General features: G+C 33.2%; 2 protein-coding genes across 2 annotated transcripts in view; both read right to left on the bottom strand.

Moving 5' to 3' along the window:
• The window catches only part of LOC114324501 (connectin-like), a 1,593,699-nt gene that overhangs the window by 1,212,506 nt on the left and 353,395 nt on the right, over window positions 1-27,798 (bottom strand). The window contains exon 2 of the mRNA XM_028272355.2: window positions 15,224-15,274. The gene's annotated coding sequence lies outside the window, so the exon portion shown is untranslated. The remainder of the gene's footprint in view (window positions 1-15,223; window positions 15,275-27,798) is intronic.
• Window positions 15,228-27,027, bottom strand: LOC126882488 (putative uncharacterized protein DDB_G0282133). Its single transcript, XM_050647453.1, has 3 exons — window positions 26,599-27,027; window positions 25,725-26,415; window positions 15,228-15,274 (listed from the first exon to the last, which is right to left on the bottom strand). The coding sequence occupies exons 1-3, from the start codon at window positions 27,025-27,027 to the stop codon at window positions 15,228-15,230; spliced, it is 1,167 nt and encodes a 388-aa protein (XP_050503410.1).

Consider the following 27,798-nt stretch of genomic DNA (forward strand, 5'->3'; position numbering starts at 1 on the left):
GTGGCTTGCAATGTTCTTTAATGATACACTTCAGTCAGGTAACATTCCTTTCTCACTTAAGCGAACAAAGATAATTGCAATTCCGAAACCGGGTAAATCAAACGATAAGCCAGAAAACTACCGCCCCATAGCTCTACTCAGCATGGTATATAAACTATTAGAAAAGCTTCTCCTCAACAGAATTAGTCACAGGATACTAGAAAATGTACCCATGGAACAAGCTGGCTTCCGCCCTCATCGAAGCTGTACGGACCAAGTGCTGTCATTAACAACTTTTATATAAGCTAGTTTTCAAAAGAAACAAAAGACAGCAACAGTATTTATAGATATAACAGCAGCATATGATACTGTTTGGAGACAGGGATTAATATATAAACTGGCCCGCGTTATCCCCTGCAGAAAGATAATTAACCTCATTGACAACATGCTGACCAACAGAGCCTTCCAGGTTATAATGGGAAAGGAGACGAGTAGACAGATGAAATTTAACAATGGTCTTCCACAGGGTTCTGTCCTTGCCCCTTTACTTTTCAGCCTCTATATTGCTGACATGCCTGAAACCGAATCTCGGAAGTTTGGATATGCTGACGACTGGACCCTTGCAACAAGCCACCAATCTTTAGAAACTACAGAAATCACTCTCACGAATGACTTATCCATCCTCAGCGAATACCTTAAGAAATGGAGACTACAGCCAAGTACTACAAAAACTGAAGTATCAGCTTTTCATCTAAACAACAAGTTGGCAAACAGAGAATTGCGAGTGTATTTTAATAACAAGCTGTTAAAACACAATAAATACCCGAAATACCTTGGGGTTACTCTAGACAGAACGCTCACATTCAGAGAACACCTGACGAAAACAGCAGCAAAATTGAAAACACGCAACAATATAACACAGAAACTCTGCGGCACTACATGGGGGTCCACAGTATCAACATTAAGATCCTCTGCTCTTGGCCTGATATATCCGGTGGCAGAATACTGTGCTCCAGTGTGGCTAAATAGCAGGCATACCCACCTGGTCGACACCCAACTAAACCGTACTATGCGTATGATAACAGGCACAATTAAGCCCACCCCTACAATGTGGCTACCTACCCTTAGTAATATAGCACCACACAACTTACGCTGCGAACATGCATTGGTTAAAGAATATAACAAAATAATGGACAGTCGCCAGCTTCTAGTCCACAACGACATCCCCGATATTCTTGGAAACCGTCTCCGATCCAGGTTACCCCCTCTACAATCTGCTCAAGCGCTGCAGCAATCCAACTTTGACTTAAATACCCGATGGAGAGAAGATTGGGAAAGTAGGACAGATCCACATTACCATAGTCTACCGGACATCATAGGGAAACCTGGCGAATTTGAACGTCCCCGTAAGATTTGGGCAGCCCTTAATCGAATTCGAACAAACTGTGGAAGATGCGCCGACTCCCTCCACAGATGGGGTAAACTCCCCTCGCCTTCTTGTGACTGCGGCGCTGCAAGACAGACGACCAGTCACATTGTTCAGGACTGCCCACGCAGAGCATACACAGGCGACCCTATAGACTTTGTAATGGCAACCGAAGGGTCAATCGAATATATAAAAAAATTGGACATCTGTTTGTGATGCATTGTATAATGCATAAATCTAAATATGTTCTGTGATATACTTAAGCCATACGCTAAATAAATAAATAGTTAAATATTAACATCAGAGGTTAAAGTAAGATCTGGCTGAGAAGGTTGTTGATTCAGACGAAAACGAGCCGGTTCATTGATTATTTGTTCTAATCCAGAATTCTCTAAGAAATTAAAAAAAAGCTGAGATTGAGTATCATGAGGGTGATGGATCAGCGGCCAAGAAATGTTGCTTAGATTGAAATTACCAAAAACAATTAAGGTTTTATGTTTGGCTATGAGCGTTTCCAATTGACTGTATAATTCTTGATCACTTTGAACGGAACTGTAAACAGGTCTATATATACAAGCTATAGCAAAATTTATTTTTAACTTTTAAGAAGAAAAATGAAGCGTCAACCCTTCATAATGGTGATCAGAGAAGTTTTCACAAACAATGTTAAATTGGCAGAAGTCAGACTCCTTTGCATATATGCAACATCCGCCTCCTATTCTCCCTATGCGGTCTGCTCTAAAAATTTTATACCCAGGTATATTTACCATAGAGTCCAAAATATTTTGGGCAACCAAGATTCGGATACTAAGAACAGTGAAGGTTTTTCGCATTGCATAAAAGTAATGGTATCTAAAAATTTCGCTTGCAGAGAACAAAGATTAGTATACATAATACGCCATTGACGAAAGCTCGAACTCAGTTTTTTGGTGAAAGATCAATTATACAGGGAATACCTTTCTGATACTTGACTGTGACGTTTTTCTCTTCATTCTCGATGCGTTGATTTAATTCAAGACGCAGGTCTTTTAAGTATTGTTCTTGCATTGGAGTTTTATCGTCATCAATCTTTATGTTTTTGTATTGCGTGTTCAGTAGTTTCCTTTTGTTTTTTAAAATAATTTTAGCGACGTGTGCATTCGGAAAAATAACTTTTAATGGACGTGGAAATTTACGATTACTGTCTGGTTTACCTAATCTAAAGACAGATGTTGGTGCATTTGCGGAAAGATCTGTATTAATAGAATTCAAAATAGCGTTAACGGCATTAATATCGTTGTCAGAATCTGAAACATTTCTTATAATGATGTTACTAGACCGATGGATCCGATCCATTGTTTCAGAAATAACTGCCTCTGTATTTACCGACTCTGTCTTAAGAATATGCTGACTAGAGAGTTTTGATTCAAGCATGTCGATTTTATTTTGCAGAGACTGAATAACATCTTTCAAAGAACTAAAGTCGGTAAGGCGATCAACGCATGTATTGCAAAATATTTTAATATTCCTAGTTCGGCTACGCGTGATTTTGTCGTCGGATTTCAAACCGGCACACTTAAAGTGTATTCGGCCCTGGCAATGATCACACTGAACGGTTTCCGATAGTAAGCCTTTAACAATTTCAGTACTACAATTTAGACATGCGCCCATGTTTACAATTAGAATGGGACAGTTCACTGATAAATAAAATTAGTACAAAAACCTGATTTTTAACCACAAAAGTTGTAACAGCGTATTGTAGAAAAACTACTATAAATTTCACTTTGCTTCTTTAGCACTGAGAAATTCACACTACTAACTATCACCCAGTAAATTTTTTTCTAAATTTCGATCACTACTAACTACAAAATTCCGTATTTATAATCTAGACACGACGTACAAACGATGTTGACACAGCGGTTTCCTGACGACAACTTTTTCAAGTTCTAAGGCAACTCTGCAAAACTCCATGATACATACATTTCTAACAATACCATACATAGAGATCTCCAAGTACAAACCGTCAAATAAGAAATTATTTATCTCTGATCTAAGTACCACAATAGAAAACAGGTTCACCCAAAATGTTGGTCAACAATCTCGTGGCACCTCTACGGAACAGAAGACTAAAAAGAGCAGACACTCTTGCCTTCAATATTAGAAACTAAAATTAAACACACAATTATGTAATTCAATTTTTATTGTACTCTTTTAGGTATTCACCACTGGATGAATATTGAATATGTCACTATCTTAACACTGCACGGGTATTCTTTTTTGTTTTCTGTAAAATAGATCGCAATAGAATGGATGTTAAAAAAATAAAACAAAAATTATTATCTTTCTACCAACAACAAAATTGTTTATTAAATTTTCATAAACACATTACATAATATTAATTAAAAGCAACTTAAATTAACCAATTAAATAAAGCAACCAAATTGAGGATTACCACAGGCAACGAGTTATTGGATCTCAAGAGCAATTCAAATATTTAGAAATAAACGTTAACTATATCGTTCGTGCATACCATAGAGCCATAGAGGTTAGATATATAACTAGTAGCTCACTTAATCGCTAAAACGTTGCAGGTGCACTAAACAATCCGGAATGGCATCCCTTTGAAATGGCAGCTCCCATTTCCAGCAGAAAATATTGTCTTCTCTATATATACAGGAAAGACTGCAACTTGTCAGTAGGTGCTTTTGAAATCCAGTGTGGAAATAGTATATTGTACAACAAATGCAGAAAGGTACTAATTTCTGACGACTTTGAAAAGTTCAAACTGGTCAGAGTGCAATTCAAACGTGTGACTAAGTGACTTCTCAGTGAGGAGTGCAAAAAATCTTCTGGACAACATCAAAATAGGTTGCGGGTGCATCCTAACACCCTGGCATACAATCTTATCAACAACCAACAAGCGAAGAGATTGAAGCGATATGATCGCTTGCACTTCTATAACCGATCCTGACACAGCCTACAGCAGTAAACGCTATGCCTGCAATAGAGCCCAGCCATTGTGTTCTGTGCCGTTTTTAGTTTTCGTGCTCGGGTATCAGTGTAAGGGTCGGTTTCTCATACCTGCGGTAATCTATGGTTCAGTTGAACCGGGATCACCGGTGATCTTCGGTTTTGTTTGGAATGCATTTCTCATTGCACGTTCATGTCAGTGCTCGTTCTACAGCTTTCGATAAATGCCAATAGATGGCAAAAGGTAAAAAACTGTCGCCATTTTGAACTACTTTTTTATGCTGTTTTTGAATAAAGTTAAATTTAAGTATTTATAGTCAAATAGTGATTTTAATAATTATAAATAAATATTATAAAAACAAAAATAATGTTATCGTTTATCGTTATGCTTAATATAATAAAATAGGATATATTTATATTATGACAGCGTTAACGCATGCGTAGTCCATGAAATCATCTGAACTGAGTTCTGAAATCTTTGAACGGCCGAATTCCACCGTTCAAGTTTAAACTGCCATCGGTTGAACGTGTGAATTGAGAAAGACGATTTTGACTTTAACCTTCGGATGACCAAGCGGGAAATATTGTTACCCCAGCGTATGTTTTTCTTTAATAAATTTAAAAGTATTTTCAATTTGTAACTCATTATTTTTTTATTTGACTTTAATATCATTCTAGATATCCTCATATTTTGAAATAAAAAAAATTGCCTATATTTTACGAATAAAAAATATATTCTGAAGTTGATGTTTAGTAAAATACCGTCTATTATGCGCAACTCCAAGTAGTTTTACGCTAATGACGTCGACTTTGCAAAGTAACAAGACACTTACTCAACGTACACACTATACATGGCACTAATACTCATGTTGTGACTGGCTGAATGCCATAAAGTCTATGCCATAAAAAAATAAAAATAAAAAAAATGAAAAAAAAAACTTCATTTTTTTGTTAATTGTCATTTTTGACATTTTTGACCTGGGGTCATTCCCCCCCCCTTGGTCATCCGTGTAACAAAAAAAGGTTGGTCATCGGAAGGTTAAACTGACGTTTACTAGAAGTTCAGGTTAAACTGGGGTTGAACTCGATATGAGAAATTGGCCTTAAGTGTGCATCTCACCGGTAAACAAGCCAATATGTGTCGTGACGCTTTGGTCACTGGACCTTACACATCTCTGTCACGGTAAAGACAAATAATTTTACTTATTGTTTTTCATTGTCAAACAGATTGGAAGAAATCTTGGATTTTAATAAAGAAAAACTCTTTTTGTAATATCCTATATGTAATATTATATTATAATTAAACTTTTATAAACAATGATGTTAAAATTAAAACAGAAACAAACACTTTTACTTCAAAGCACTAACAATCTTAAGGTCGAGGTTAAAAATAAAATTTTTAAGTTCATAATAAATATATCCACCAACAAAATAACTAAATTATGTCGACATTTTTTAGCATTAATATTTTAGAGTACACTACAGTGGCTCTATATTTCGTAAATAAATTTACGAGCGCTGAAGCCGAAAAAATGGCTCAAAATAATGCAAACACTATAAATTCATTTTTCAATATTTATGAGCTACCGGAAAGTCTTAAAAGTCCAACGTCACGTTTTGGGAACGTAATAAATATTCTCTAAAAAGCTATAAGTCCCTCAAATGAATAGAAAGCTTAATATTTATGATTTCTTTTCTTTCATGCAGAAAATGAATTTTTCGGTTTGTCGAGTTACGGAGCAAAAGAGAAACAAAACTACTTTATTTAAATTTTCGTATTCAATTTCAAAGTATTACCTTCCTCTTCTATTCAAGTAAATTAATATCTTTTAAAATAAAACTGAAGATTTTGTCCTTTTGAAAGCCAAGACGGGAAAGAAAAATGTGACTAATGTCTCTGTGACATGAAAAATATTAATAAATCAAATTGGCTATAAATAAATTTGGGTCTGAATTCTAACATAGGCGGTCAAAAATATTTTTTAAAATCACTTGTTTCTGCTCAATATTAACTAAAAGTTAAAGTTCATTAACCCTAGAACAACAAGGTTAAATTAGTAGAACTATTTTCACACGGTTGAGTCACCGACAACCAGAATATGTTTTTTAAAATAGACGACATTTTTAAATATTTGTTAAGTTTATTTAACAAATAATTTACTAATGGCAGGGAAGCCAAGGCGAGGATTTTTGCAGTTATTCGAGGGGTCAGATGTGAAAATCACATGGGGAGAAACCTTGTACTCTGTATATGTACCCCTACCATATATTGCTTATTAATAAAGGGGAGTTCGTAAGGGGAACCAGGAAAAAAATCCGTCTTAAAAAAACCGAAATCGTCAGATTAAGATAAGGTAAGTTAGTACAGGTAGAACAGCTATATTTCAAAAATTTGACAAGCGAGGCGTATATAATATAAGAGCTAATGAACCCTACGACTAACGGTCGTCCTGTAAGGCTAGAAATTTGTCTAGTGATAATTCATAGCACACAAGGCTAAAAACCATGACCTGGCAGGCATCAGCCGTGAATCGAAAAGTACAAAGGACATCGCACACAACTTATGGAAAATATAATGTCACTCAAATTCAATAAAATTTATACGAATAGATTAGTTTTAAATTAACGGTCAAATCTTATCATTGCGCCAACTCTATATTTTCAATAATAAGAGTAGAAATTGATATAAATAAATCTGAAATCAAATGGGTACGTGCATAAGTTAGAGAGAGAAAAAATATTTTAAAGCACCCAAATTGTCGGTACTCCATAAATCAGCGGATTAGTTTCACTAATCCGCTTAGGCCCAGCGGGGGTTTTAAGCTCTTTTGAATAGCACCCAGAGCAATAGCGATGGTAACTGACACTTTTACTGACTCAAAAAATGCGATTTCGATAAACTTTAATTGCAATTTGCGCCGTAATTATACGTAATTAAGAATTGGCGCAATGATAAGATTTGACCGTTACTTTAAAACGAATCTATTCGTATAAGTTTTATTGAATTTGAGTGACATTATATTTTCCATAAGATGTGTGCGATGTCCTTTAGGGGGTAAAATAAACTTTCTCCTGTAAAGTTTAAATTTAAGTATGTGTTTGAGTAGTTTCACCGAGAGAACAATTTCTTTTCTCCTAAAACACCGATTTCTTTGAGCAATATTTCTTAAAAGTTAACATATCCTATTAACTTAAACATGCCGGTTCACATATAAAGAAACGAGTTTTTTAAACACAACTCAATAATTTCTTACAGATAATTTCTTCAATACTAAGAAATGCATTAATGGTTACATTTAATTTTCTTATCCTAAAGTTTTTATTTCTTAAATTGAAAACTACAAATATTTTGCAGTATAAGAAATATAATGTTAAGTTATTATCTCGAGAAAGGGAAAATTTAAAGAGAAATCCTCAGACAGGTCGATTTTTATTCTTAAATTAGGACGTTTTGGCATATATATAATGCTAGTGACGTAATCCGTCTAGGCGTGATGACGTAATCGATGATTTTTTTAAATGAGAGTAGGGGTTATTTGATAGCTCATTTGAAAGGTTATTTAATTTTCTATTCAGTAATATAGACATTAACATAATTATTTATACAAGGTGTACAAAAAAAATTTTTATTAAATTAATTTAAACAAAAGGAAGAAAAAAATTGTGTGTACACCCTGTATAAATAATTATGTTAAGGTTTATATTACTGGATAGAGAATTAAATAGCCTTTCAAATGAGCAATCACACAACCACTACTCTAATGTAAAAAAATCATCGATTACGTCATCACACCCAGATGGATGACGTCATTAGTATTATATATATATGCCAAAAAGTTCTAATTTAAAAATAAAAATCGACTTGTCTGAGGATTTTTCTTCAAATTTGCCCATTCTCAAGATAATAAATTTGTGCAAACTCAAACGTCCTCATTTATACTACAGTGTCGCGCCCGCTTGATTAACAATTAAAAACAAAGGAGCTTTCGATATTTTATTGCAAAAAACTCTTCGGGATTTCATCAATGAATGTTTAAAGAATATCTGCCTACCTTGGCAACATTGAAATTTTTAGTCAAATGTCCGATTTAGGGTTATAAATGGCCAATTTCGCAATTTTCAAAATTTTTAATCGCTTATATAAAAAACTATTAACCTAAGAAAAAAATCACTAAAGACCTTTTCTGTTTGGAATGATTCAAGAAACCTAAAAAAACTTTGTTCAATGCAAAAAAGATCACTTTTAGGAAAAACCCCTAACCTTTCCCCTCGCCTGACAAGGTCTTATGCTCTTCAGAATCGCCTGTCATTTTACACATTTCTTCTAAATGACTTACTCAAACACGACATACTTAAATTTAAACTTAACAGTAGAAAGTTTATTTTACCCCCTAAATTTGAATTTTTCGATTCACCTGGTAGATATACGTGCACGGCTGATGCCTGCCAGCCAGGTCATGGTTTTTAGCCTTGGTGTGCTATGAATTATCACTAGACAAATTTCTAGCATTACAGGACGAGCGTTAGTCGGAGAGTTCACTAGCTCTTATACTAGTCTAAGAGCTAGTGAACCCTCCGACTAACGGTCTTCCTGTAAGGCTAGAAATTTGTATAGTGATAATTCATAGCATATCAAGGCTAAAAATTATGACCTGGCAGGCATCAGCCCTGCACGTGTATCTACCAGGTGAATCGAAAAGTGCAAATTTAGGGGGTAAAATAAACTTTCTCCTGTAAAGTTTAAATTTAAGTATGTGTTTGAGTAACTCCGCCTAGGAAGGTCCCAAGTCCGGCTGAAAAAGGAGGAGGGTTGTGCGTAGGGCTAGCAACCCTACCACGTAAAGAACACAATCGCTAAAGAAACATCTACTGTTGGCCTCGGAAACAGATCGGAAAAAACGATGACGAACACAGCGAGAAAAATGGACACGAGAAAAATGGATACGAGGAAAACAAAATATATACGATATTGGAATGTCCGCACAATGAGAGATCCATTGTGAGTATTGCAAATAGCAAGTAAAGTTAAGAGATACAAAATCCAGATCCTAGGGCTAAGTGAAATAAGATGGAAGGAAAAAGGTAAATATAAATTAAACTCTGGAGAAACGATTTTGTACTCTGGCAAAGAAGGAAGCGAATCAAACTATGAGAGTGGTGTAGGATTTATGCTAGATAGAGAAGCTACTGACGCGTTACTAGAATGGGAAGGAATATCAGATAGAATAATCTATGCAAGATTCAATACAAGATTTCAGAACACAACTATAATAAATGTTTATGCCCCCACCAATGAGAAAGAACTACCAATGAAAGAACTTTTCTATACTACAATCACAATATGACAAATTACTGAACAAACATAAGAGAGACATCTTCATATTTATGGGAGACTGGAACGCTAAAATCGATGAAGCAAATAAAGATAGAGAAACAGTAATGGGCACAGATGGCATAGATACAAGAAATAAAAATGGATAATTATCAATAGATTTCTGTGCCCAGAACGAGTTTGTTATAGGCGAAAACCTTTTCTCCCATAAGAAAATACACAAACAACATGGACATCCCCTGACGGAAAGACACAAAATCAGATCGATCATATTTGTATAGCAAAAAGATGGAGAAGCTCATTACTAGATGTAAGATCGCAGAGGGGAGCAGATGCATCAACAGACCACACACTAGTACGAGCAAAACTGAAAATCAGACTAACTGCCAAAAAGAAGAACAAGGATAACAATAGGATCATATACAACACGCAATGGCTTGACAATGAAGAAACAAGAAAAAGATACCAGGATGAATTCGACAACAATATAAGAAAAAAAGGAGTAGTTAACGAAAATATCGAAGAATCCTGGACAAACTTAAAAACAGCTATCAAAGATACAGCCGAGTACGTCCTTGGCAAAGAACTCAGGAACAATAATCCATGGATTTCAAAGAATACTTGGGACAAGATTGACAAAGAAGAGAAATTGAAGAGAAAATATTAACAACAAAGGAAGATAGAAAAGACGAACTAAAAGAGGAATACAAGAGAAAAGACATTGAAGTCAAGAAGACAAAAGAACATACTACGATAATTTAGCAATAGAAGCCGAACAAGCTGCAGCAACTAATGATATGAGAAAACTTTATGAAAACACAAAGAAACTCGCCAGGAAATGTACACCACGGAACACATATATTAGAGGTAAAGATAATCAAATACTAACAGCAGAAAAAGATATAGCAAGAAGATGGATAGAGTATTTCACTGATTTGTTTAACTACAATGTGAATTCACTAGAAAATATTGAGAAAGAAGAAAACCCGGAACCGTTAGATATTGATGTCTCCAACTTCAGCCGAGAGGAAATAACAGAGAGTATAAAACAACTCAAAAAGGGAAAGGCAGCAGGTCCAGATGATATTGTAGGTGAGCTGTTTAAAGTAAACACTGGAAAAATGATACATTTATTGTATAAACTATTTGAAAATATATGGAGTCAAGAGAAAATTCCCAAAGAATGGACAGAAAGTATTATAATCACTATTCCGAAAAAAGGTGACACCTCAAAGTGCGAGAACTGGAGACCTATAACCCTCTTATGTGTTGCGAGCAAAGTGATGACTAGTATCATGCTTAATAGAATGAAAAATAAAATAGACCAAAAATTAAGACCAAATCAAGCTAACTTGGGATCTGCACGCTCAGAATGATCATCGAGCAGTCAGTGGAATGGCAAAGTAAACTATATCTAAACTTCATTGACTTTAGAAAGGCTTTATATATCCTACATAGAGAAAAATTTTGGGAAATAGTAGAGTTATGGGATACCGGACAAATTCTTAAGAATGATGAAGTTGTTTTATGAAAATACCACAGCAAAAGTATTATACGACGGGAATTTAACAGAACCAATCGACATTAACAGCGGTGTAAAGCAGGGTTGTATACTGCCTCCTACTCTGTTCATTATTGTCATGGACTCGCTTATGAGAAAAAGCAGCAACGGTAAAACTGGGATACACTGGAATACCTTTGAACAATTAGAAGATCTTAAATACGCAGATGATGTATGCCTACTTTCAGCAAAGAGACAGAGCATGCAGAAAAAAAGTGAGAAATTAGCCAAAGAAGGTAAAAAATTGGGTATGGAGATAAACATGAATAAAACTGAATTAATGAAGATTAACACACTGAGAGAAATGGGCATACACATAGAAAACCAAGAGCTGAAATCAGTGGAAAGAGTTAATTACCTAGGAAGTATATTGAGCACGACAGGAGGAGCAGAGGAGAATATCCAGACACGAATTGGCAAAGCACAGACAGCATATTATATGTTAAATAATATATGGAAATCTAATGAAATAAAACTGGACACCAAAGTAAAAATCTTCAATAGCAATGTAAAGGCAGTACTATTATACGGATCACAAACTTGGAGAATAACAAAACACAACACTGGAAAGATTCAATCCTTCATCAATAAATGCTTACGAAAAATTTTAAAAATATTTTGGCCCAACAGAATTACAAACTCAGACTTATGGAAAAAAACGAAGCAAGAACCAATACATAAAGAAATAAGAAAGAGAAGATGGAAAAATGGGTGGGCCGTGGGCCATACTCTGCGGAAACCAGACACAGACATAACAAAACAAGCATTGGAATTCGAACCTCCAGGAAAACGGAAACAGGGGAGGCCGATAAATACATGGAACAAAACAATTATTAAAGAAGCAGAAAACGTCGGCCTAACCTGGAAAGGAGTTAGAGAAAAAGCACAGTATCGGCAAAAATGGAGAATGACAGTAGATGCCCTATGTTCCAGTGGGAACGAAGAGGATAAGTAAGTAAGTAATGTGTTTGAGTACGTCATTTAGAAGAAATGTGCACAATGCCAGGCGATTCTGAACAGCATAAGACCTTGCCTTGCCAGGCGAGGGGAAAGATTAGGGGATTTTCCTAAACTTATTTTTTCGCATCGAACAAAGTTTTTTTAGGGCTTTTAAATCATTTCAAACAGAAAAGGTCTTAAGTGATTTTTCTCTTAAGTTAATAGTTTTTGTTATATAAGCGATTAAAAATTTTGAAAATTGCTAAATCGGCCATTTTTAACCCTAAATCGGACATTTAACTAAAAATTTCAATGTTGCCAAGGTAGGTATGTATTCTATAGACATTGTTTGATCAAATCCCGAAGAGTTTTTTGCAATATAATATCGAAAACCCCTTTGTTTTTTAATTGCTAATCAAGCGGGCGCAACCCTGTAGTATAAGTGAGGACGTTTGAGTTTGCATAAATTCATTATCTCGAGAATGGGAAATTTGAAGAGAATTCCTCAGACGGGTAGATTTTTATTTTTAAATTAGGACTTTTTAACATATATATAATACTAGTGACGTCATCCATCTGGGCGTGAAGACGTAATAAATGATTTTTATTAATGAGAGTAGGGGTCATGTTATAGCTCATTTGAAAGGCTATTTAATTCTCTATTCAGTAGTATAAACATGAACATAATTATTTATACAGGGTGTACAAAAATTTTTTTCTTCTTTTAGTCTAAATTAATTTAATAAATTTTTTTTTGTACACCCTGTATAAATAATTTTATTAATGTTCATATTACTGAATAGAGAATTAAATAACCTCTCAAATGAGCTATCCAACAACCCCCTAACTTATTTAAAAAAATCAACGATTACGTCATGACGCCCAGATGGATGACGTCACTAGTATTATATACATGCCAAAAAGTCCTAATTTAAGAATAAAAATCGACCTCTCTGAGGATTTCCCTTTAAATTTGCCCATTCGCGAGATAATGAATTTATGCAAACTCAAATGTCCTCACTTATTATACTACAGTGTAGGGATGGCGGTTTTTGACAAAACACCGGTTTTCGGTTATACCGGTTTTTTTATTACGGTTTAACCTGGCGGTTATAACCGGCCAAAAAAACCGGTTTTTCTAAAAACCATTTTTCGGTTTTTTTAATCCATAGGTTGCAATGTTACATTTACAATGCACTTTAGTTTGCGATACTCCACTCGACTCGATACTTGATATCAATATAATCAAAATTAGAAATAGAAAGAACATCAATATCAATATAAATAAAACACAATTTTTAATAAAACCATTTTATTCTATTAATTATTATATTTATTTATTAGTTTGTTATTATTATATATTTATTGATTATTAATAAATATAATATAGCGTAAGATTATTTATACATATTGCAATAATATACAGTTTAACCCAACCCTTTCAACTTAAAAAGATTTCTCAGACTCTTTCAAATGGGATTTAAAAAAAAAATCACCATAAATATTTTACTTAAAAATAAATTGGATAATGCAACTTATCTTTTATTTTTACTACCATCAAAAAAAATTTATCATGTATTTCTTTTAACACGTTTGTATATTTGTATAATAGGTAAATTTTAACTCATTTAATACTCCCCGTATGGGTGTATCGTTTTAAAAACGTAGGGAAATCCTTGGAGATTCGTATTCGTAATCGTTAATTCGATATTCATTGTCAGAACATTATTTTTGGTAATCAGAAAAAGTCATTCACCCACTTTCAATGTCAAGAGTCCAGTCTGAAAAATAGATGATGTTTGTGTCTACTTCAACCAGATCATTTCTTATGTAAATATTATGGTTACAAATAGCTTTTGAACGAAATATTATAATAAAACTTAATTGTTTCTGGCTGATGTGAGTTTGCACTTTCAGTTTGACTCTGTATTTACAATATAGAATTTGAATTATGGTTTTGTTTGGAAAAATTACTTGAGAATGATAATTATGATTGGGATTCAAAATAATACCTAACCTAATCCTAATCGCCGTAAAAACCTAATAACCGGTTTTTACTTTAAAAAGAAAAAACCGGTTATAACCGGGACAAAAACAACTGGTAAAACCGGTTATTGCGAAGTAAAAAACCGGTTTGAGGTTAAAACCGGTAGGTTTTTCCCATCCCTACTACAGTGTCGCGCCCGCTTGATTAGCAATGAGCTTGGAAACATTGTAAATTTTTAGTTAAATGTCCGATTTACGGTTAAAAATGGCCGATTTCGCAATTATCAAAATTTTTAATCGATTATATAACAAAAACTCTTAAACTAAGAGAAAAATCACTAAAGACTTTTTCTGTTTGGAATGATTCAGAAAACCTAAACAAACTTTGTTCGATGCAAAAAAAATGATTTTAGGAAAATCCCTAAGCTTTTCCTGGCCTGGCAAGATCTCATGCTGTTCACAATCGCCTGGCATTGTACACATTTCTTCTAAATGACTTACTCAAACACATACTTAAATTTAAACCTTACAGGAGAAAGTTTATTTCTCCCCTAAACTACGCACTTTTCGATTCACCTGGTAGATACACGTGCAGGGCTGATGCCTGCCAGGTCATGGTTTTTAGCCTTGGTGTGCTATGAATTATCACTATACAAATTTCTAGCCTTACAGGAAGACCGTTAGTCGGAGGGTTCACTAGCTCTTAGACTATAACCTGTTAAATTAGAGCAGTTTAAAAACAGTAAAAACTATAGTTTCACAAAGCGGTATTTAAAAAAACTGTAGAGTTATTTGAGCACCAATATTTTGATCATTAAAATTCACATCGTAATCAGAACAACAATAAATTTCATACATTTATTTTACTAACATTTGCTACCTGGTTGCTGTTGTATAATGTAAATAAACATTGAATTTATACGCCAGTAAAAAAATTCGCGGTCCGTACATAAACAATGCATATTTGCCTGTTGCCGCTAAAAACTTTGGCAGGTTTTTAGCATGCATGGCACTGGCTGTCCGTGTAAGTTATGTAAAAATCGTATATTACCTTTTCAGCATTCAGTTTGGACTTTTTCAGCAGCTCTACCGGTCACCAAAACTAGAAATAAAGATTAATAATGTTAGAGACACAAATAGTAAAATATGTAAGCTATTTCGTATCATCGTTTCATTACATCATTTTTTACGCGTTCATTATTACATATTATGAAATAAAGTGTCCTTTTTTGACCAGTGGCGGATAAGAATAATATAATAATATACTGATGCAGAAAGCACCAACAATCCATTACTTTGTATACGGTTATTTATTTGAATACAAAGTATTAATTTATTTGTAAATCTTATCTAAAAATATGTATAATGTGATACAGTATTTACCTCGCTATTTTTTCTTAAACTGGAGTTTTTTTTTCCGCAAAAACCAAAGAGATAAGACAATTTATTTCTGTATATATTTAACTTTAGTTTATTTGTAAAGGGTGATTAATTTAGAGACACTTTTTTTGGTGAGGATTTGTTGGGAGATCGTGCATGAATGGTATCACCTAAAGTGAGCGGTCGTGGAGTAAAGGCATATTCGCTGGCCTCATACGCCAGTGCACGTGGGTTCGAGCCCTGCCAAGACAAACCATTTTCATTTCCAATAATGACACGAGCCGTTTCACCGTGCCTCGTGGAGCACAAAAAGCCGTCGGTCCCCCTGGGCTAGTGTACATCGGCACTAGTTACTTGAAACAGGGTTAAAGGTGTAAGTGGCGCTGGAACTGCCCGAAAGGATCTCCCCGGCAAAAATGCCATACGATATTATTATTTTTATCACCTAAAGTTGCTTTCTTATTCAGTATTATTTGACATTTCATCCTAGAAAGACTTAATTCGGCACAAAGTCTAGAAATGATATAGCTGTATTACGAAATTAGACGTTAAATGGTTAAAGAGGAATGTGTGTCGGGCGCTTAAATAAAAAAAAATGTTTTCCGATGGGGCCCGTTTTTGACTTACTGAGGACCTGAATAAACAAGATGCCCGTATTTGGGTTGATGTGCAACGCAAAGAGTTTCAAGAGTTGCCAATACATTCAGAAAAAATTACTGTTTGGTGTAGTTTACATGGATACATTGTTTTACATGGATATTTACTGCGCGGCCTACAAGGATGCTTCCCTGTGATTGGTCCGTTTGAAGCCAAGTTTTCATTACCTGCGCTATCTGAGTTGATACTTTTTATATAATCCCTTTTTTGTATTCAGTTTATTTTTGAATTTCCAAAGTAATTAAATACAGTAAATATTTGAAATATGAAGGAGGATCTGATTATTTATCGCTGACATTTCATTACTATCATCACTTGACTGACACAACATCGCAAAAGTACAGTCTTTTTGTCATTCAAATTTCATTAAAATACATCACTTGATAGTGGTTTTAGCTGAACTGACAGCGCAGGTGACTTCCTTGCTATGTGCTGTCGACATCGACCGCGACTTAAGTAGTAGCTTCCACCGCGACCTACACCTCCACCTCGACCCACTTGTTCTGTTCTTGCCCTAAGATAATTTATTCTTTAAACATGGACTTAGCGTCGCTTTTAATTTAGCCTAGATGGAGCAAATGTTGTATTTAAAAGGTCATGTGACCTATCTCTGTAGTTAGTTTCAACTGCTTTGAATCTGATCAGGAGTCTAACCTGGTGATGGACTGATTAGTCTGAAAACTTTTGTGTGATGTATTTTGTGATGTACCGACTTTGATTCCAACTAGGCTATTTTTTAGAAAAATGTTTTATTAAAATTATATACCATCTTCACAGGAAGATTTTTTACTTCTAAGTAATTTTTATTATGGTATACAGCCGATTAGAGGGATTCATTCCTTATTATGTTAAAAATATTTTAATATATTTCCATAAATAAATATTTAAAAAATAAATTTTTCCTTCTTAGTGTTGCATTTTTTTGCCATTAGTAGGTACATTTCATACAGTTTACTACTAGTACATTATACTGAAAACTATAAAAGATGTGAAAATATAATTGCAGTTTTGTGAAATATATGTTTGAAAACTCTACAATGTTTAAAATGATGTAAATATTCCACAGTATAAAACTTTACTTATAAGCTTTGCGGAAGATAAACTTAAAATGTTATTGCAAAAGTTTTAGTGTAAAACTCCCAGACCTATATTTTGCTTCCCTGGAAATCCTTAAATGAATAATATGAATAAATATTATCAAAGTTGTTCTGTCTGAATTGTCTGGATTAGTTTCAAAGTCCTTTTTCTCTATATTTTTATAACATATTAAGGACGTTTGTTTTTAACTAAACATATAATTATATAGTTCTTATTTTTTAACGCCACTTGTCATCAGTCAAACGATTTATTTTTACATAAGAGTATAATAATAAACTGCCGTGACAATTTGTAGGAGGTTGGATTGCTGAAGTGCATAACACTTAAATAGGTTGCTTTACTTGGATACTAGCAATGTCCAGAACACTTCTATTTGGTGAGAAATACTAGAAAAAATCAGCAGTACGCAGTTTGGTTTCCGCAATGCAGTAGATACCAGAGAGACTTTCTTTAGTATATACTAGTGCTATTTCAACGATGTAGAGGCGTAAGTTGCGATATTTATACATGCTTCATTGATTACCATTAAACTTGAGGTCCACCAGGGATGTATAACTACTATCACTACTGCTGTTTAACATCTTCTCTAAGGAAATCTTTCAAGAAGCAGCGGTGTTGAAGCCGGAATTCGAATTAACGGAGAATGTATCAATAACATAAGAAATGCAAACGACATAGTGGTATTGGCTTACAGGTTTGAAGCCCTCAAGGAGTAAATGAACAGAATCACAGTAGTCAGTTAGAGATACGGACTTTCACGAAATACTAAGAAAAAATGTATGATGATCTATAAGAAAGAACAGCAATTTGGACGAATTAGTATGAACGGTCAACAAATAAAAAGAGAAAAAACATGCACCTTCCTTGCTACGAACGTCAATGATAATTGGAACCATTCCATGAAAATCAAATGTAGGATAGAGAAAGCAAGATTTGAATTTTTAAAAAGGCTAAGTTATTCAAATGTCATAATTTATCAATACCTATAAAAATCAGGTTACTACGATATTATATCTTTCCTATATTGTTGTAAGGAGTTGATTCGTGGACTTTAGCAGATGCCACCTGCAAGAAAATTGAGGTTTTTGAAATGCAGCATTATTTTTAATGATATCTTATACTGACCACGATACTAATCACGGTGTTTTTCTAGGAATACAAAAAGAAAAAAGCTGTCAACCACAATAAAACAGCTAAGATCGAATACCTCCGTCACATCATGAGGAACAGCGAACGCTGTTTTAATGCAATGTCGAAGCAAGTTGTAGCAATGCTGCAACTAATCTTGGAAGGAAAAATAGAAAGAAAGCGAGGACCAGGAAGGCGAATGATTTTCTGGATGAACAATCTACGTACGTGGTTCAACACAACGACCGCAAATCTTTTTAGTACAGCAGTGTTCAAAGTACAGATGGCTATTATTATGGTCGCCACATCCGAAACTGATAGGCATTAAAAGAAAAAGAGCTATATTACATCGCTGCAATTTAATATATTTTTTTAATAAATAAACAGTCTATAAAAAATAAAATAACTTTATAAATACAACACCACTTACAGTCGGACAAATAATCACACTAATTAATTCTGTATTAATCGTAACAACAATAGGTTGGTCCCCAACTGTCTCCTCAAGACAGATCCCTTATTTTTCAATGTGTAATAAAGTTAAAATTAGGTCTTTTTGGGGATCCAAAAATGAACAGCAAATTTAAGTGTGAAACCGGTCATCCAAGATACAACAAAATAAATTGTGAGTAAGTCTTACCATTTATTCTTATAACCCCTTTTTCCAAAAATTATTGTCACGATATTATTATATACAGTCGGAAAATGAAAAAATACCCATGAACGATCACATCGAGCACTTATTTTATATTTGCTGTCTTTTTCTATAAATAACATATAGAATATATAAATAACATGTACGCTCTGAGCTTCGCTGGTGTCGGTTACTAATTCAACTTTTACTGGTAATTTGTAAATTTATTATTTAATTGTTATGGCTTAATATTTACAACGCAAAAAATTAATTAAATTGTAATCGATTTTTTTAAGATTTTTCTAACCATTTTGACGTTCTATTGATAAAATATCAATTTCTTACTTCGGATACTTTGACAATAATCGTGTAGATGGCGCTAAGATTATAATAGATTATTTATAATTAGATATTACGGAACATTAAAAAAACTTAAATTCAGTATTTAAAACGTAAGTATATTTAAGGTAAAAATATATACCACAGCTTTGACCAACTAATATTGTTTATAATTAATGTTTTTAATTTTAATTTTAAATTAATCACTTTGACATTTATGTCAAATTTCCGGTAAACGTTTACAAACTTGTCACTACTGGCGTTCGCGAATTTGTAAGTATCCCCTCTACGTACGAGCTCACAGCGTATAGAAAAAGATAATAAATACAAAATAAGTGATTGATGTGATCGTTCATGGGTATAGGGCTTTTCATTCACAGTCATTTGTTTCGAGCTTCTGTCATGTGTCACATAATATTAATATAACTACGTCGTACGTTATTGGTATTACCAATGATAGAAACCGAAGACGTATGACGTAGATATATTAATATTATGTGACACATGACAGAAGCTCGAAACAAATGACAATCGATGAAAAGCCCTATTCTTTCATTTTCCGATTGTATACGCTCTGAGCTTCGCTGGTGTCGCTCCTAGCGGTTACTAATTCAACTTTTACCGGTAATTTTTAAATTTATTATTTAATTGTTATCGCTTAATATTTAAAACGCAAAAAAGTAATTAAATTGTAATCGATTTTTTTAAGATTTTTCTAATCATTTTGACGTTCTATTGATAAAATATCAATTTCTTACTTCGGATACTTTGACAATAATCGTGTAGATGGCGCTAAGAGTATAATAGATTATTTATAATTAGATATTACGGAACATTAAAAAAACTTAAATTCAGTATTTAAAACGTAAGTATATTTAAGGTAAAAATATATACCACAGCTTTGACCAACTAATATTGTTTATAATTAATGTTTTTAGTTTTAATTTTAAATTAATCACTTTGACATTTATGTCAAATTTCCGGTAAACATTTACAAACTTGTCACTACTGGCGTTCGCGAATTTGTAAATATCCCCTCTACGTACGGGCTCACAGCGTATACGCTTCCAACCTTTACGTGCTCACTGTATTATTATAGTTTCTTAGTATTTTGTGTACATTATAAGATATGGTCCACAAATATCTTACTGAGTCTGAGTTACAGGAAAGTGTTACTGCTCGCGATTTTTATATTAATAATAATAATAATATATGTTTATTCAAATCAATAGTTATTACAATAATTTACAAATTCAGTTTACTTACACTAAAGTAAACGTAAAGAAAAGTCTTGAAAACATTAACATGCTTGTTGACTTAATCTGTCTAATATTGACAGGTTTATGTTTATTGTTTTTTTTACAAATCATTATTTTATTTTTAAAGCTTCTAATCTAATTTCTATGTTTTTTTTATCTAGTATAATTTAGATTTATTGAATTGTTACACAACTCCCTTTTTTCTTTTACTCAAGCAGTAACTAATTTTTTATACAATTAAAAATTATTTACATTTTTAAAATTTATGGGCAATTGGTTATATATTCTTGGAGCAAAATATTTAATTGACCGTTGCGTGATTGTTTTTAAAGTGTGAAGACATTCGACATTCAATTTTCTTCTTGTTTCATAATTTGACACTTTTACAAGAGGAATTTTATCTTCATGAATATTTTTAAGTTCTAAGCAGTACAATTGCCGAACATCAAGAAACTGAGTTTCATCAAAAAGTTGGTCTGAGGGATATGTTTTTCGTTTTCCATATATTATTTTAAGAAACCATTTCTGAGTATTTTGAAGGGTCACCAGATGGCAATCAGATACTTCACCCCATCCCAAAATCCCATATACAAGATGAGATTGTACTAGAGACAGGTAAAGCATTTTAAGCCGTCCAACATCCAAAAACTCTTTTAAATAGCGGAATTTTGGTAGCAGTCTTCGTATTTTTCTTATAATATTTTTTATTTGTAAGTCCCATTTAAGGTGCCTGTAAAATATGACTCCTAAATATTTTATGTACTCTGCTTCAAATATTTGTTGTTTTTTATTTATTTTTAATGAATTAAAAGTTGGCAGAGAATTTTGTATATTGCAAAAGGTATATATTTAATTTTTTCATAATTTAATGTGAGTTTGTTTTTTGAAACCATGTTTTTATAACTTTGCAGTCTTGTTCTGCTATAATTTTAAGATCTTCCCAATTTTCGGCCTTATAAAAAATTGCAGTGTCATCAGCAAAACTAATTATGTTTCCAACAGTTTTTAGTTTGAGCATGTCATTAAAATAGAGTGTAAAAAGTAGAGGGCCTAATACGGTCCCTTGCGGTACGCCATAATTAATTACTTCAGGATCACTTTTGACACCATCAATTTTTACAAATTGTTTTCTGTCAGTTAGGTAACTCTTTAGTAATGTCAAAACCCGTCGTCTCAGACCATACTTCTCAAGTTTTTTCAACAAGATCTCGTGAGATATCGTGTCAAACGCCTTAGAGAGATCGACGAATATGCATAAACTACTCTTATTAGACTCAAAAGCTTCTGAAATTTGTGATTTTAGTTTACAAGTAGCATCTTGTGTCGATTTTCTTTCTCTAAAACCGTATTGGCAATCCGATACTATACTAAACCTCTCCAAAAAATTTACTAATCTATTTTTTAAAATTTTTTCAAATATTTTGGAAAAAACAGACAACAAAGATACTGGTCTGTAATTATTCACCTCTTCTTTATTTCCTGTTTTAAACAGAGGTTTGATTTTGCCTATTTTCAGACATTTTGGAAAGCAACCATCCTGAAAACATGCATTAATGAGAAAAGTCAAAGGAGTAATAATTTTTTCCTTAACTTGTTTGATGGTTTCTGTCTTTATTCCATCCCAACCAGGAGATTTTTTTGTTTTTTATGATGTTATGATGATATAGAAAATGAAATAGTATCAGCAAACGAGGATGTATTGATAAATTAAGATTTAAATGCTGAAAACATTCATTCCAGGGCATTTTTGACCTGGGGTCATTTTTTTAGCCCCGTTGGTCATCCGTGTAACAAAAAAGATTGGTCATAGGTAGGTTAAGGCCTGGATCCCGCGTACCAAAAAAAAGTTGGTTTATAGCCAGCTGAAAATTTGTTAATAGCTTAAGGGGTCTAGTCGGACAAACTTAGTTGTATGGAAACACTGGAACCGGAGAAGTTTTAATTGTGGAACGTGTCATCTGACACGTTTGTGATTGTGAAACCTAGCAGGTTGCTTTTAAGTTTATTCAATAACAAATTTTCTATAATATATGAAAAAATATTTGTCCGACAAATGTGTTAGGCATTTTAATGTTTAAGTCCGACACGTAGAACATGTCCAATGAGGAATTATGTTGGTGACAAATAGCAGTCTGACTTTTGCATGAGGGCTTAATGAAAGGGTAACAAATCAATCGGAATTTCTGTCCGATAAAACACATGGGACGTTTTCGTATCTGACGTTCCAAATTTTTAAACTGTTCCACAATTAAAACTTCCCCTGTTTCAGTGTTCCCGTACATCAAATTTTGTCCAACTAGACACCATTAAGGTATTAACAACTTTTCAGCTTGCTATTAATAAACTTTTTTTTGGTACGCAGCATCCAGGCCTATTTATGAGCTGCGATCCTGTAAATAAACAAACATTTTGCTACTGATAAAAGATATGTATTATGTTAATTTGTTGATAAATATATGTATTTATATGTTACCCTATTGAGACTTCATAAACTGCGAAGATAACTTAGTGAATTTTGATATTTTTATGGTGGTTATAATAGGTGCCACTAGGCCATCGGTTACTAGCAGGTAAGTTTTGTTATAGAATTCCAAAATGAAAAGACGTCTTGATTTGAGTAAAATAACAAGTGATGGATCAGACGCTAAAAAAAATTGTTTCATTCCATTTCATGCTAAATAATTTTTTCGTTTGTGGCCTTGTGGTTCCACATGGCAACACTTTTTTTTTATAATTAAAAAATATAATATAAAAAAAATTATTTTGTCTATTTTTTGCCCTAATATGTCCTAAAACAAATTATTCACCATATATTATAAACAAAAAAAAAGTCCGTCCACAAAGGGTTAATACTTCGAATTTGATATATAAAAATTGCTAAACTTGATTACCTTATTCAGAAAAATTACGGGTGATTTTTGGAGCAGCCTGGACAGATTTACATGGACAGCTCTGGAATATCAACAAACTAGTAAACGAATGCGTACATATTCAATTCCTGAAAGAGATAAGAATAATACCTACTCATGAATATTTTATGAAATTTTGGACGTCACTAATTTAAATATTATACCCAACGGTTTAGGAAAATTTCGAATGGATTTACAAATGTTAAATTTCTTTCAATAAGTTTGATTTGGTTTTGATAATAATCCTTTAAAATTAAAATAATCTGTACTAATTTCGATATTAACGATATCCTAAAAGACAATACATATTTAATTTATTATAATATTTAATTAAAAAAATAAATTTCTAATATCTTATAAAATAAATATCTCAATAATTTCTAATATCTAAATAATAATTTCTAATAATTTGCTGTAGCTTGCTGTATATCATTAATAAAAAAAAAATAAAAAAATCCACAAGGAAAAGTTTTCCTGTAGTTGGCTGTATACCATAATACAAAAAACTGTAAAATCCTTTATAAAAGGTATATTTTTTACTTTACAAAAGGGCTATATCACAATCGAATAACTAGTTTTCGACTGGTTTACCAGCCATCATCAGTGCTTACGTGCAATATACATGCTAACCACCAAGATATTATTTAACAAAATTATGTGTGTCAAAGCCCTGTAAAAGTAATCCGGCAAGGAAACATTGGTTTAAAATGCTACATTAGGCGTGGGTGTTTAAAATATTTTGCTAATATGCCCCAGGTAACATCTAAGCTGTGAATTTGACTTGTTCACATGGTGAAAGTATGACAGCAAGTGACACTTGCTGGTAAAATTTTTTGACAGTTACTAAAAATAAATACTAACATTAGATAGCTACATACATAATCAAATTAAGTGCAGAATTTGGTTAACATACATACTGAAGTTGCAGAAAAAAAGTTTCTGCAGCAGTTCACATAAAATCTTGTTTTTTCTCGCTTGAAAACTTTGCGATTTCAGGGTTATGGTACTAACGATGTCGGGGTGCGAATTATTCAATTCTATTATTTTTCAATTTTTCATAAGCCACTTTGTTTGTTATCATAAATAAATTATTATAAACGAGTGTTTAGATTTTTAATACCCTATTTATTTTTATTTGGAGTATTTTTAAAATCAATAATCCGTATGTAAACGTCCTTGAAACATTCTAGACATTGTTGAGTTATTCAGAGTAGTGAATTAAAATATCGTTAATCTTGGCAGCCGAAATCCGTCTTGATAATCTATTATTTCCTTTCATTTTGTTTTTAGGTTTTGCTTTAGTAGATTGGATTATAATTGCGACATTTATTTTTCAATTATTTTAAATATAACGTATGTCCCGAAAGTTTTGAGCAAAATTTTGTTAATGTAAAATTAAAATTACTTGACGTAGAATATAGTGATGTCGTTAAATGCCGTTAAGTATAATGTAAAACCTCACTCTTTTTTTTTTTTATTTAAAACACAAAACCACATCAACCGCGCAGGGTTATTAGTGGATATAACAATACAAAGTATTACATTAAATATGTACATTAATATGTATATTATTACTTTTAAATATGTTAACACTGATGAAACTTTTTTGGTGAGGATTGTCTTGAGGTCATCGTCTGTGATTCTATGGGATCTTCTTTCTTTTTGAAATTGAGGTCACTCTTAATGTGATTGGCTTAGCTTCTTGGTCTGTTCTTACAAAGATGGCTACTCCGCCACTTGCCTGTTGTGCTATTCTGTTTTTTGGAAAACATTGGTAGTTTTTAAGATTAATATTGGATTGCTTAAAATGAGTTTCTTGAAGACATAAGATTTTAGGGCATGTTTCATTTGTTAGAAGTTTTAATTGTTCTAAATGGGTGTAGAGCCCATTGATATTCCACTGTAATATATAGGGGTTAGACATTTTCGAGTTCTGACTGAGAATGTGTTTCATCGGTCTCTTCTGTGGAAGAGAAATTATTGGGGCTTAGTTTCTTTCTTAATCGAGTTATATTATTTTTTAATTTTGAATTGTGGGTATAAGCGTGAACAAAATTAAGGATCTGAATTAATTCGGATGTTTCGTTCGAATAATTTTTGAGGTTATTTCGGGATGTTTTGCGTTTAATGTGTTTTCGAGAAAGTCACATATTTCGTCGAAGTTAAGGACAAATGGTGGTGATCTGTTTGTGATTTTGTCTTTAATTGTCTCTAGGGAAAGTAAAAGTTCATCTCGAGAATTTCTTCTAGACGTTTTGGTTTTTTTCTTTGATTTCCTTGTTACTGGAGAAGTGAAGATATGAGAATCGGTCTGTGTGGTATTTTCGTTGATTTCTGGAGACGATGAGATGAGCCTTTTTAGATGTTTTGTGACGTTTGGAATAATTTTAGGTTGTGTTATTTCTAATGGAGTAAGATTGCTGATCGTGTTGAAAGTTGATGATGTTGGGATTTTTAAAGTGTTTGTTTCATTTGTATTATTTGTAGGTCTTGACATGTCGTCAGTTTCTATGGTAGATTCTAATTGGTTATTAGAGACCTGTATGTCTGGGATCTGATCTAATATGTTTTGGGAAGATGCTGAATGATCGTTAGAGGTGGATATTAAGGCTTTGTCAGAAGGTTTTTGTTCTGTTTGGTTATAAGGTAGATTTGTTATATATTGTGTGTTTTGGGAGGTTTCTGGAAGAGCTTTAGAAGTGGTTGTATTAGAATTGGTTGGGTCAGGATTTGTTGTATTAGAAGTGGGTGGATTAGAATTGGTTGAGTCAAGATTGGTTGTATTAGAAGTGGTTGCATTAGAAGTGATTGTATTAGCATTGTCAGGACATTCTGTTTCCTGGTGACCAATAGTCTTGCATTTTGAACAGTTGAATCCTTCTATAGAAAGGTATAGTCTGTAAGTGGTATTATCATGAGAGATCATGAAAGAATCGGGAATGGACATATTTTCTAAAGGTGTGATAAATGTTTGCCTTCTAAAACTCAAGACATGGCTGTATTCGCTTTCAGGCATTCCTACCCTAAGAAAAGTCATTTTAGAGACGGCGTTTATACCCATTTTACGTAGTTCTTGTTCAATTAACGTGGTTGGAACAGAAGGACCAGCGTTTGATATTATCAGTCTTTGAGCTGGAGTGATAAGTCTTCTTATTTCTACTTGAGTTTCTTTTATATTGACGTATTTGTGGGAATGCAGCAATGAATCAACCATATTTTTAGAAGAGAGATATATACATATTCTATTATTGGCTATTCTGGAAGCGAAAGATACGTTACATGGACCAACTATTGAACCGACGGCTATGATGTGCTCTTGAACTTTGATTCCTTCAATACTAGAAAGAACTATGGCTTCGTCTTTTGTTGGTTGTTTAAACGTGTTAACAACACTGGAATATGAGATGTGAGATGTAGTTTGGGTAGTGTTCATGGTGTTATTCGAAGTCATGTTTGATTAATTTTGGAGACGTTGCAAGGCCGGCCCTGTCGCCGGTTCAAAAACCGGTGTGGATCTTGGCCCAAAACTGGTCCTATTTATATTTCTTGGATATTTTATAGGTTATATTATTTTTAATATAAATATAATATGATGTGGTTTTTGGTACTCACGTCAGGTTTGCGAGGTTTACATGGTGTTTCCGCTATAACAATGTGGAGGAACTAACAAAATAATTTTAAACTGTGTTTTTATCATTTAAAAACTGATAAATTTCGCAGCGGTTTACAACGTGATGCATATTATCATTGTCAGGACCGTACTCCAACCTCACTCTTAATTTGAAATATTATTGAAATATTAAAATTGTACCGGGTTTCCCAATAAGAATGGCTCTCGGCCATATCTCAACAACCGTGTATAGTAAAGCTTTGAGAAAAAAATATTTATAACAAAAGTTGCCTCGGGAAAAGCCTGGAAATTATTTTCATAATTGTAGGTCCACCGCTAGACGGCGTAATTTAATATCAAAAATTAAAAAATCAAAATTTCACAAAATTTACATAATGAAATGGCACTGGAAATCCAATCATCGTATTCTTCATAAAATTCTGCGCATATTTGATTTCACAAGTTTAAGTCTACCTTTGCAAATAAGAGGTGTGGGTGAGTGGGAACCTTCTTATGAAAAATGGCTGCAAGTCCGGTTCTGCTAAATTGAATTTTGCATACTTGGTCTTGTTGAAAACAGCTCTTTTTCGTCAATGTAAGAGTCTTCTTTTA

Source organism: Diabrotica virgifera, chromosome 3, assembly GCF_917563875.1.
Source record: "Diabrotica virgifera virgifera chromosome 3, PGI_DIABVI_V3a".
Classification (NCBI taxonomy): Eukaryota; Metazoa; Arthropoda; class Insecta; order Coleoptera; family Chrysomelidae; genus Diabrotica; species Diabrotica virgifera.

Bases quoted from the DNA above. Each gene is read 5' to 3' on its own strand.
- LOC126882488 (XM_050647453.1), bottom strand. From the start codon at position 27,027: ATGACTTCGAATAACACCATGAACACTACCCAAACTACATCTCACATC. The intron at 26,416-26,598 runs GTAGGAATGCCT...ATTGGTCACCAG, and splicing joins CTAAAATGACTTTTCTTAGG to GAAACAGAATGTCCTGACAA. The intron at 15,275-25,724 runs GTGACTTTCTCG...CTTTATTTCTAG, and splicing joins CCTTAACTTCGACGAAATAT to TTTTGGTGACCGGTAGAGCT.